The sequence below is a fragment of the Strix uralensis genome, chromosome 27 (assembly GCF_047716275.1).
Source record: "Strix uralensis isolate ZFMK-TIS-50842 chromosome 27, bStrUra1, whole genome shotgun sequence".
In the NCBI taxonomy this organism is placed as follows: Eukaryota; Metazoa; Chordata; class Aves; order Strigiformes; family Strigidae; genus Strix; species Strix uralensis.
The window spans coordinates 3,265,566-3,276,468 of record NC_133998.1 but is presented as its reverse complement, the minus strand read 5'-3'; the positions used below and the strand labels follow the sequence as shown (position 1 = coordinate 3,276,468).

At 50.4% G+C, this 10,903-nt stretch overlaps 1 protein-coding gene across 1 annotated transcript; it reads left to right on the top strand.

Moving 5' to 3' along the window:
• The first annotated feature begins 5,451 nt into the window (after positions 1-5,451).
• LOC141935468 (4-galactosyl-N-acetylglucosaminide 3-alpha-L-fucosyltransferase FUT6-like) lies at positions 5,452-7,942 on the top strand. Its single transcript, XM_074851662.1, has 2 exons — positions 5,452-6,497; positions 7,885-7,942. The coding sequence occupies exons 1-2, from the start codon at positions 5,452-5,454 to the stop codon at positions 7,940-7,942; spliced, it is 1,104 nt and encodes a 367-aa protein (XP_074707763.1).
• The last annotated feature ends 2,961 nt before the right edge of the window (positions 7,943-10,903 follow it).

Sequence of the window (10,903 nt, the reverse complement as noted above, 5' to 3'; positions counted from 1 at the left end):
GTGATGGAGGGGACCATCAACAGCCATTGTGTTTGGACAAGATCTCTCCATCCTACCCACTGAAGCTCAGCTGCACGTTTAGGACTACCACTGGATCCATGCTGGTATTTGCCTATTGATGATCATCTCCCAAAACATCTTTGTTCCTGGAAAAACTCAACAAAATGTTCTATATGAGATGAACAGGGAGCAGTTGGAGACCGCAGCTGTGAATGCCCCGGGCAGAGCTCCCCGGTGAGTCTTTGCAAAGGAATTCTGCATTCCTCCCACCTCTTTGCCCTGCTCTTACTCTTTGCAGTCTGCCCAAAGTGACTGGAGCAGAAAAATGTAGTGTTGTTCCCTTGTAGACTCTGCAGAAGCTTTTCAAAGGAATTGGAGGTATATAGAGACCTTTTTCCAGTTACTTCTAGTGCAAACATTAAATGCCTTGATATTAGCAGAGATATATTGCTGATGGGGCTGTGAGACATCCGCCCTGTCCTCTTGGAGTCTCTGTCTTTTCTTGGGACAAGATGTCTGATTAGATAAATGCTTCCAAGAGCTCACCCCTCAGCTGTAGCCCTGGCCTATGGCTTTTCCTCATATGCTATGTATGCAACGGGAAACTAAATGGAGGCAGGGCGTGGGTCTAAAGACCATCCCATTATCATCTGTACTGCGCGCACCTTGGTGTGATTTTAGCCCATGCCAAAGAGTGCCCTTCAACCAGCATCTAGACATGGTCCAAGGATAGTCCAGGGCAGGGACCATACCCAGCAAAAAGCCTGGATGTGGTTGCAGTTGACTGAGAAGCTGTGGGGATGCGAGTCAAGCTGGGTCACTTGGCCTCAGGGACAGAAACTAGTCTTTGTCCCATTTATTTAGTAATGTAGATGAATCCAGTGTGTTTGCAAATCCATCACTGTGGACTAACCGTGCTTGGTGACCTTTTTGAAGGTAAATGGTCTCATCTGTTCATCTGCTAGCATGCCTGGGTGAGCAACGCTCACTCTGTTGGTACAGAGAGTTCAGCCCTTGCGTTTTCCTGTGCTCACCTGGGTGAGAGGTCACCATCTGAAGCTCCACTGTCACTTGCTGGCTCAGCAAGAGCAGTAACCAGGAAGCTTCTCCAAAATACAACATTGTCTTCAGATGTAGGGATTACTGAGACTATTCATCACACAACAATAAATCTCCATGTCAATGGCATTTCGTCCTGCCAAGTCTATTACCTGAAGGACCAGTTTGTTCTGTCTGCGCTACAATCTCACATCACCTTCTGGACTAAGTGATCTGTCACCTCATGTCATGTGTGCCGCTGGGAACAATTCTCAATCCACAGCTTTGTGACTGTTTTCACTTGCTAATTTGTTTCACTTAATTACACCTGCTGAGCTTAAGTTCCTTATGGTCCTGGTTTTCAGGGGTACAAAAGTCTTGAATTCTCCACCTGCCTGAAGCCTCTTATCTGGTGCTCCAGGATCTTTCAACTCAGGGCTTCCCATGGTGCTGGGAAACTCAAATCTTCTTTCTTCTCTACAGCCTTGAGCAAAATTGCATCTGGGGACATCTGGGCATGCAGGGTCTTCATTTGTGCTGCTGGCTGCAGCCATGGACCCTCAGCCAGAAAGCCAGCTGACACCTGAACTTCACAACTGCATCCACCCTTGTAGGACAAGCTTGTTCTCCTGAGGCTAACCAGCGTGGCTGGGCCATGTTCATGTTACAGAAATCCTTTTGCCACCAAGGAGAGGCCATGTGCAGGCTACCTGTAGGGAATGGTTGCTTGTCCTGGTAACTCCCAAACTGCACATGGGTCCCATTTGGCATAGTGCTAGCTGGCTCATGCCAAAGCTGGGCCATGGACCATTCCAAATGGCAGCCTCTAGGTTAATTAAATCCAGAGCCCTCGTATTGTTTAAGTTGCTAGTATAGGTGTAGCCTGTGTCATGGGGAAAGGGCCAGAAGTTGCAGTTTCTCAAGCGTGGAATTTCTAGGCAGAGCAGTTGAATGGCTGGTACCTTCTCCAGCCCAGGTGAGGAGCCGTGAGACCTGAGGCTGCCTGGGTCATTCTGGGGTGAGCAATCCATGAGTTATGGCCCCCATTCCTCATGCCATGGTATATTTTTTTGCTCTCACCTGTGCTGGAGTGCTCCCAAGTCTGCAGGAGGCACCTGGACACACTTCAGGTGACCTCCAGCTCTGTCCCAGGAAGCACACACCTGGTAGTAGAAGACCTGAAAATGTAAAATATTCCACCATGTCTTGCCCATTTGCATTCCCCTTGCCCATCCAAACCACCCCAAACCTGTATTAAAACTCTTTCTGTGAATTTAATTCCAGACCAACAATCCATATTTACAGCTGAATATATTTAAGCCCGATAATAGCACATAATGGCTTCTTAATATTCCAGTCAAGTGCAGCCAAGCTTGATGCAAGATCAATTCACTCTGGTCGTGGCAAACAACCTTTCCATGTCCACAGACCGTGATGTACAATGCCTATTCACCTGGGCTGGAGATGCCCCAAAGCTTGGTCTGTGGTGCTGGACACAGGAGGGATCTCCCAGACAATCTTGTTCAAGTGCTCATCTACTCTGAAGCTCATGGTGATCGCTGAAGTCACCAGTCCCAAGAAACACTTTAGCTCAAGATCTGGGAAAGGTGACAAGGACATGTGGCCCAGTGTAGGGACGGGGAAGCCCATTAGCTGGCAGGGGGACTTGGAGACCTGCTGCCTACACCTCCACTCCATGTCAGCTTTGCTCGTCCTTCCCAGAGTTATCCTCCTGCAACACAAGGGGAAGGATAAAACATATCACAAACAGATCCTGTGGGCTGAGACTGACAAAGGAAACAAACTAGTGCATGTGTAGAGGTGCTTTCAATGGTAAGGTATGCTTTAACCACAAGCAACGTCTGGGCTGCTTTATTTGACTGTTCCTTAATTTGTCAAAAAGGAATCTGTCCTGCCTTTATTGCAGCTTTTATGATTGGGTGATATGTTTCTGGTGGTAGCGACTGGCATGCGCAGCTCAAGACACAGAGGAACACCTGGAACACGCTGCCAATCCCTCCCTGCGTCTGTGCTCTCCTTTCTTCTCCTCCTCTTTCCTGGTTGTGTCATCCACTCCAGTGCTCACCCTCATGGCGCGCTTTCTCACCAGGACCAAGCCTGGAGGTGAGTTGCAACAGTCCTTTCTTTTTCCGATAGTTATTGGAGGAGGAACCTGATTCAGGCTGTGAGAGAGAGGCACCAGGTACAGGAGGGAGGGGGTCTGTGGACATCTGTTTTCACCTCTGATTGCAGGGAGGCATTGCTTCCCTCTCTGTCTTCTTATCATGTCTGTCAGTAGTACAGGTACCACTAATACACAAGGTAAGAGCTGACAGGTGCTGAACCCACCAGCTTTTGCTGGAAATCCTGTTGTTTTGGGGGATCTTACAGCTACCTGTAAGACCACGGTGGAGCGCAGGCTGGTGCTGTATGGGATTCCTCGCCCTTAGGTGAGTGTTGGCACGCAATCAGACTGTTCTGTTAGACAGTCGTGACTACTGCAAAAACAGCAAGACCTGGGCTTTGGGACACAGACATTCCCATGCTCTTGGAGACCACAGCAAGTGTGAAAAGCAGTGGGGTGTTGCAGACCTGAAGGTCCATGGCTGTTATCTGGCACAGAGGAGTAGCCAGCAGGATGCCGGTGATAAAACTCTGGTGGTGGTGCTGGAAGTTGGAGGGGTGGTGGTCATACAGGTGCTAACCGTGCTGAGAAGGCTGTAGCTACTGTTCACAGGACACAGAAGTAGAACAGACAGTGACAAACCAGGCCATTGATTAGTACAGATAAGCTGTTTTGAAATGTTCAATGAGGGCATCAACTGAAAGAAAAGGAAACACATGTAGCACCAGCCTGCACACCAGAATGGTTTACTGGTGGCTGTCAGATCCCCCCCAACCACAGGGAAGGGAGCTCCCCCACCCGCTATCGCTGTGTGATGCTGACATCAAACCCCAGTTTGTGGTTCACAGGCCCATTGACCCATTCTTCTGGTTTGTGTCATCTTTTGGGGGATCCTCTTGGGGTCTTTTCCTTATTGTGCCCACACACATGTTATTCTGATGTTTTGTCCTCCGTGTTTGCAGGCAGCGTTGCCTGTGTCTTGCAGCCCTGTGTAAAGCCCAAAGCCGGCCCCAGTGCTCCTCTTATCCTGCTGGGCTGGGCTCAGATGCAGGGGCATCTCTTTGCATGTGACAGAATTTGTGCTGGGGGCCCCTTGGTGGCTCCCTTGGAGGGCTCTGTCACTCTTGGGCATGTTCTGACTTCTCTATGCCCCCACCCTTTCGGTACCCCTCTGCCCTTATGAAGTTTCTGCCCATCCCAGACGTGGCAAAGTGGGGGGACCCCAGCCTGGCCATTTTATACCTTTTTATGGTTCTCTTTTTATATGCTTTTATGGTTATATGTTTTTAATCTCTATAGCTTTATAAATATATATATATAAATATATATATAAAAATATACGCAGCTATACATATATAGAAGAATATATAAAACAGTGTGTCTGTATCTAATTAAAAAAGTCAAAACCTATTTGTACGCTCCTTTACGTATAATTCTATATATCGTGTACAAGTATAAAATATGCGTTTATATACAACATATATAGTATATAAATGTATCTATTTTTATACATGAGTATTTCTTGGTCCAAAGGAACCAGGAAATCAGCCAGCCAATCACAGGGCTGCCTGAGACCATGTGGGTATGATGGCTGTCAGCCAATCACAGAGCAGTATGATGTTTAAAACGGCGGGCAACTGCCTGCCATACAATGGTGGTGTCATGTCCTAAAATGGCGGCCAAAACAAAATGGCAGCCCCGTGTGGGTAGTGGGGAGGCCCTCCTGGGTAAATCGGGAGGGCGTGGCTGCTCCTGCCAGCCAATCACCACAGAGCACGTGACCAGGGAGGGGGAGTGGCTTGCAGGCCCTAAGGCTGCTGGGAGGTGGTGGGCGGGGCTTGCGGCAGGCGCTGGTGGGCGGGGCACCTGTCACTCCTCCGCATCTCTGGTGCCTGTGGCGCTTCTGCCCCTGCTCGGGCCCCGCGGTCACAGGCCTTCCGGGATGGAGCCGGCCGCTGCGCGCCCCGAGGAGCCCGCGAACGGCAGCTCGCGGCTCTCTGGGGAACGAGGGGGGCAAAGAAGGGGCTGACGAGGAAAGGGGTGGTGATGGGGGCAGCAGAGGGTCTGTGGAAGGGCGGCTGCGTCTGTAAGCGCCTTGCGTACGGCGCTCTAGAGGCGACCTTCTGCGAAGAGGCGGCTGGAGGTAACCGTCCTTCAGCTCTTCACGCTGTCCCCTGAGCCCCCGGGCCTCCCTCTCTGCCAAACTCTGTACCCAGAGCCACCTCCCTGCGGGCGTCTCCGTGCACCCATCATTTGTCGTCCTGTCTGTGGTGTTTGCAGGTCCGTTCATGGAGTGCATGGAGGGGAAGGTCTCCTGCAAGAAACTCCTCATCTTCCTGCTCTTCAGCTTCATCATCGGCTCCTGTTTCTTTGTTTCTCTTCAGCAGTTCAGGACTTCCGAGCCAGAGCGTTACAATTCCAGTCCCTCTGCACGAAGAGCCCATGCTAGAGATACCAGTGCCCCACCAAAGGGTGAGCACAGGCTGACCATCCTGCTGTGGAAGTGGCCCTTTGGGCACCACTTTAACTTCATAAACTGCTCGAAGGTCTACAAAACCCCGGACTGCCATTTCACCGTCAACCGCAGCTGGTCCCAGAAGGCTGATGCTGTGATTATGCATCACGGGGATGTTTTCAGGGAAAGGGAGAAGCTGGTCAAGCTCCCCAGGTTCCCGTTCCAGCCCTGGATCTGGTTCAACCTGGAGTCCCCAAGTCACTCTCCGAACTTAGGTGCCATGGACAACCTCTTCAACCTGACCATGTCTTACCGGAGAGATTCAGACATCTTCACCCCTTACGGGGAGCTGCATCTCCTTACCCAGCCCCAGCCCTTCAACATCCCACCCAAGACCAAGCTGGTGGCCTGGGTAGTCAGCAACTGGAAACCAGAGTCCCCCCGGGTAAAGTACTACCAGGAGCTGAAGAAACACATCACTGTGGACGTCTATGGGCGGTATCACTTGCCCCTGCCCCGGGACAAACTCCTTCCCACTATCTCCCAGTACAACTTCTACCTGGCTTTCGAGAACTCACAGCATGAAGACTACATCACCGAGAAGCTCTGGAGGAATGCCTTGTCCTCTGGCACTGTCCCTGTTGTGCTGGGGCCTCCTCGAGAAAACTACGAGCGTTTCTTGCCCCCTGAGTCCTTCATCCATGTCGATGACTTTGCCAGCCCTGGGGACATGGCGCAGTACCTGTGGGAGCTGAGCAGGGATGCTGAGGGATACCAGCGCTACTTCCAGTGGCGCAAGTGGATGAAACCCTCAGAGGGACCCGGGTGGGCTGTGCATGTCTGCAGAGCTTGTCACTTCTTGCAGACAACAGCAGCCAGGTACCGGGTTGTGCCCGATCTGTCTGAGTGGTTCGTGTAACTGCTGTTTGCTCAGCTTTCTGCTGTGTTGCAATCTTTTTGTCCTTGCTGGCGGGTTGCGATTTCATGATTGAACTTGATGGAAATGGAGGGACAAAAGGAGCTTTGAAGCAAAGAAGGAAGCAATTATGAGTTTGTATGTCTTTGTCTTGAGAACAGATTGTCAGATAGAGTAGTAGTGCATTGTCTTTTTTGTTGATCTATTAGTTACCTGAACAACTTGTTTGCTGGCTGCAGCTTGGTCTTTGGAGAAGTTCACCTTCAGTCTCTGCAAACAATTCTGAATCAGCTCCACGGGAGCCGAAGCGACTGGCTAAGAGGGGAAGCTGACATAGCAATACCTATCATAAACCTGCTTCAAGGGCTTTGTGCTGTGCAAAGCTGCAGCTTGAAGGGTTGGCCACCCCACGAGGCTGCCTGCTGCTGCAGGACGAGCTGGCTGCTCTCCTTTCTTCCAGCCCCACAGCCCCAGTCCTGCCCTTGCTCTGCCTTGGGCTCTCCCTGGCTGCCTGTGTGCTGCTGCATCAGGATGCTAAATGGGCAGAAAACAACTCAATTTCTTTTACAAGGCTGTTTTTCGGACAGGTTAGCAAGACAGTGTGTGTTTGAGGAAGGGTCTGGCAGCAGCAGCCTGGTTCAGGTAAGGTGTGGGGTGCCAAGAATGCCCTGGAAAGAACTGTAAGTTTTAGTGCCTGCAGCACCCTGTGGCAAGGAGACGCTCAGCACCAGCACATGATGAGTTACCTCCTCTGTGCCTCGAACATCGCAACGTCTGGCATCGGCTGATGCCTCTAGGCCACGTGTTTAAAAAATAGTGAATAATTTATTGAGCTTCCTGCTGCTGTTCAGGTTGTATCACTGGAAACTGTTTCCTTTTCAGGTTGGGGAGCCCCATTGCGTGGAGTTGGTGGACACAGCTGTGCCCTTCCAGGCTCCCTGCCGATACTCCTGGACATTCAGTTTGTTTCCCTGACGGCTGCTGATCCCTGAGCTGAGCCTGTCAAAGGTCTGTCCTGACCCCAGGATGTTTCCATGAGGAAAATCAGCTCAGAGTCCAGCAGTGCATACAGAGATGCAATTGTTTTCTCCGTCAGCAGCATTCAGCAAACATTTCTAAAGAATTCCCTCTGCGTTTTCACCCGCAGGCATTCTGTAGGAGAAGGACCATCAGCAAGACCTTGTCTTTAACATTGCGAGTCCCTTATTTTCATTAGCAACCTTTGCCACCTGTGTTTTTTCTCTGCTTTGCATATTGGTTGAATACATTAATCAGCACAAACCTAAGGACAAATGTTCACCCGGAAACCTGAACCTTTATCCCTCCCACCTTCTTCCTGTTCTCCTACAGTACCTGTCTAGATGAGACCTTCCTGAGGCTGCTTAGTTTCGTGAAGAGCCTTTGCTGAACCTTAGTGAACCCCTTTGGAAATTCAGGTAGAAAAGTGTGCCACATCTTCCATAGCCATGTGCTTGTTGTCTGCTTCAAAAAAGAGCAATAAATTTGTGAGGTGTCAATTTTTATTGCCAAACAATTGTCCGTGCTTCTGCCCCTGCCTTGTCTGCCTGCAGACACACGCATGTCTCCTCCTTTAGCCTACAGCTCCTGGGATCTCATCAACCGACCCATGTGCTCTTTCCAACTTTAGAGCCAGTTCAGTTCAGAGCAGCTGAGAAAATTTAAGCCTTTAACACTGCTGATGGAGCTGATATGGATGTGGGTAAGGGATAAATAATATTCTGTGTGTGAGCTCTAGGTACAGTCTCTTTCTGTCAATGGCAGCACCGGGGAGTTGGGATGGATGGTCACTCGTTTCACTGCTCCTGCTAGATTTGGAAGATGACACCTGTCCCTCGGCTAAATCCTTCCACTTCGAGACTTCTGTTGGGAAAACTTCAGCTTTGAGCATTGCCAGCAAAACTGATTACAAAACAGACTGGTTGATGAAGCTGAGCAGTGACGGGGCACAAAGTCCAGCTGCTTGGAAAGGGTGTTCCATTCGGAAAACCAATTGCAAATTGCCGGAAGCTAATAGAGATGACCCACGTTGCGTGCATGAATGCAGCCAAGAGGAGCTTGCTCTTGGCTTTAGCCAATGTCATAAAAAGCCTTCCCAGGAAGAAGCATAAAGCCCCATGAACATGTTCAGTTCACCTGCAGTATTTCTCTTTAGCCTGTTTTGAACGGACGTACTGCAGCGAAGGGGAGGTCCTGGTGGGTGGCAATGCAGGGTGTGTTGGGGCAGGGCCACTGTCCTTCTGCGCCTGAGCCTGGGGATATTTTGGCAGGTCAAGGCCAGCCAGGCTCATCAGCCTCATCCCTCTCCCGGGTCCCAGGGCTATTTGGGGACCTGGGTAAGCCCTGGGGAGAGCAGCAGGGGTCTTGCTGACCCCGAGGCTGGCCAACCTTCAAGGCTGCAGGAGCAAAGGCAACATAAATATGCAGAGGGCTTGTTGACCTAGCCCTTACCCCAAATTGTGCTGCAGCCTTCGAGAGGGTGACCAAAATAGGAATTTTAGTTCCACTGAAGCATTCAGGACTGGGCAGACCAGGGGATGGTAGGAACTTGCACCCAGCCAGGCTTAAGCCATGGTCCTTGAGGAGGGGACATGGCGTTGCCAGGACAAAAATATGACATTAAACCTTCTCCTCCTCTAAGCAGTGGCTTGCTGCTGCCGAGGCCTGGGGAAGGGATGCCTGTGGGCAACGTGGAGCCACACACAGGCTGACTTTGTTAGGGGACAGGAAAGCTGACACCGCACTTGGGAAACTCTGTAAGGGGGGACTTCATCGAGGGAAACATCTGGATGGCTGCGCCGCGGGGGCCCAGGGCTGGGAGACCACACTAAGTCACAGTCTGGCTTTTCCTGAAACACCAGTGCTGGGGTTTGCAGCCTCCTTGCACAAGTGTGTCCCCCCTCCACACCCAGTTGGAGATACCAGCATGAGGGGGCTGCGTCAGTCCCTCGCAGAAAAGATGTGATGTTTGCCCCCAAACCTCTCATCTCTTTACCCAAATGTGGTAGGGGGCAGGCTGAAGGGTTCCCAGCTGACACTTGGGCAGAGATGGTCCAAAGAGCAGAGAAGGGGAAAACTTTACAGGGGTGTTTCCCCAAGAGGTGAGAAAGAGGTTCTCCTCATGGGAAACCAGGGAGATAATAATGTTGAAAATGGAGTTTTTGGAGCAGTGTCTGACTTCTGCTCTGCAGAGACACCAGGGCCAGAGGGGAGCCAAGAGGAGAGCTTTGCATTTGGGGAAGGGAAGAGAAAAGGCTCAGCTACACCAAAATCCTGAAAACAGTGGCTGGAGCCTTACAAGCTCCAGAGTTCCATCATCACTGTGTTTGTCCTTCTGGATGTGTGAAGGTGCCTGAACCAATCCTGTAAATGCAATTACTTCCAGCTTTCCCGAGCCTACAGGCAGATACTCGCCCCATGCTTTGGAAACCTGCTCCTCATTTTGTCCAGTGAGGCTGGGGAGGGGAACATGAAACTATTAAGACTGTTTTCTCCACATCTGTCCAGCACCACCGAGCTCCCTCCTTCCCTTGTGGCAAAACCCCAGCAGCAGCTGAAGCAACGAATATTGTCATCGTGTCTTTTTTGGTAGTACTAGCAGAGATACTGAGAGAAAAATCACCATTTATATGGGTTTGTTGGTTGGGGTTTTTTTTAAGACTTGCAAACTCCACGCACTTGCCTTCACTTTTATTTCACGTTTTTCAGTTTGAAGTCAGGCTGGGTTTATTTTCCCATGGTTTTTCTTACCGGGAGGTAATTTTGAGAAGCTCAGACTGAGTGGTGGGGTTGAGCACTGTCAGCATCCCATTTCCCGCCTGTTACTTTTTCCATTTAAAAAATGAAAAAATGAATCCAGACCGTCATTTGAGAGCTGGGATTTTGAAGCTGGGGCTCTAAAGCAAGCACCAGCCGGTGAAAAGCTCCCACTTACACTATGAAAACTGGCAATATGCGCCTCATCTCCAAGAAATTGCACCCAAAATCATCCCCGGCCCCAGACCAGCAGCATGTCCTGGCTTCACACTGTTGCCTGTAACTGTTGTTTTCTTTCTATTTTTTTTGTGCTCTTGCAGGAGTCAGATTTTCCAAGCAGCCCTCTCCAATTTGGTCATTAAAGCTTCAGTTTGTCTTTTTTTTTTTTTTTTTTGGACAGGCTGGCAGCAGGATTGCAGCTTTTCTTAGTTTCTGGAGTGCACGCGCACACGTACACACATGCACGCATGCGTGTGCACATGCGAAGATTTATGAGTCTCAAAAGATGCTTCATAAAATATTTACAAAGTGGAGCTTCGAGCGTGAATGTTTGACTCGGCCACGAGCCGTCCACGGCTGTCAGGCCTCTGGGTGG

Excerpts from the sequence above, each read along its gene's own strand:
- LOC141935468 (XM_074851662.1), top strand. The coding sequence starts at position 5,452 with ATGGAGTGCATGGAGGGGAAGGTCTCCTGCAAGAAACTCCTCATCTTC. Across the intron at positions 6,498-7,884 it reads TTGCAGACAACAGCAGCCAG|TACCTGTCTAGATGAGACCT; the intron begins GTACCGGGTTGT and ends GTTCTCCTACAG.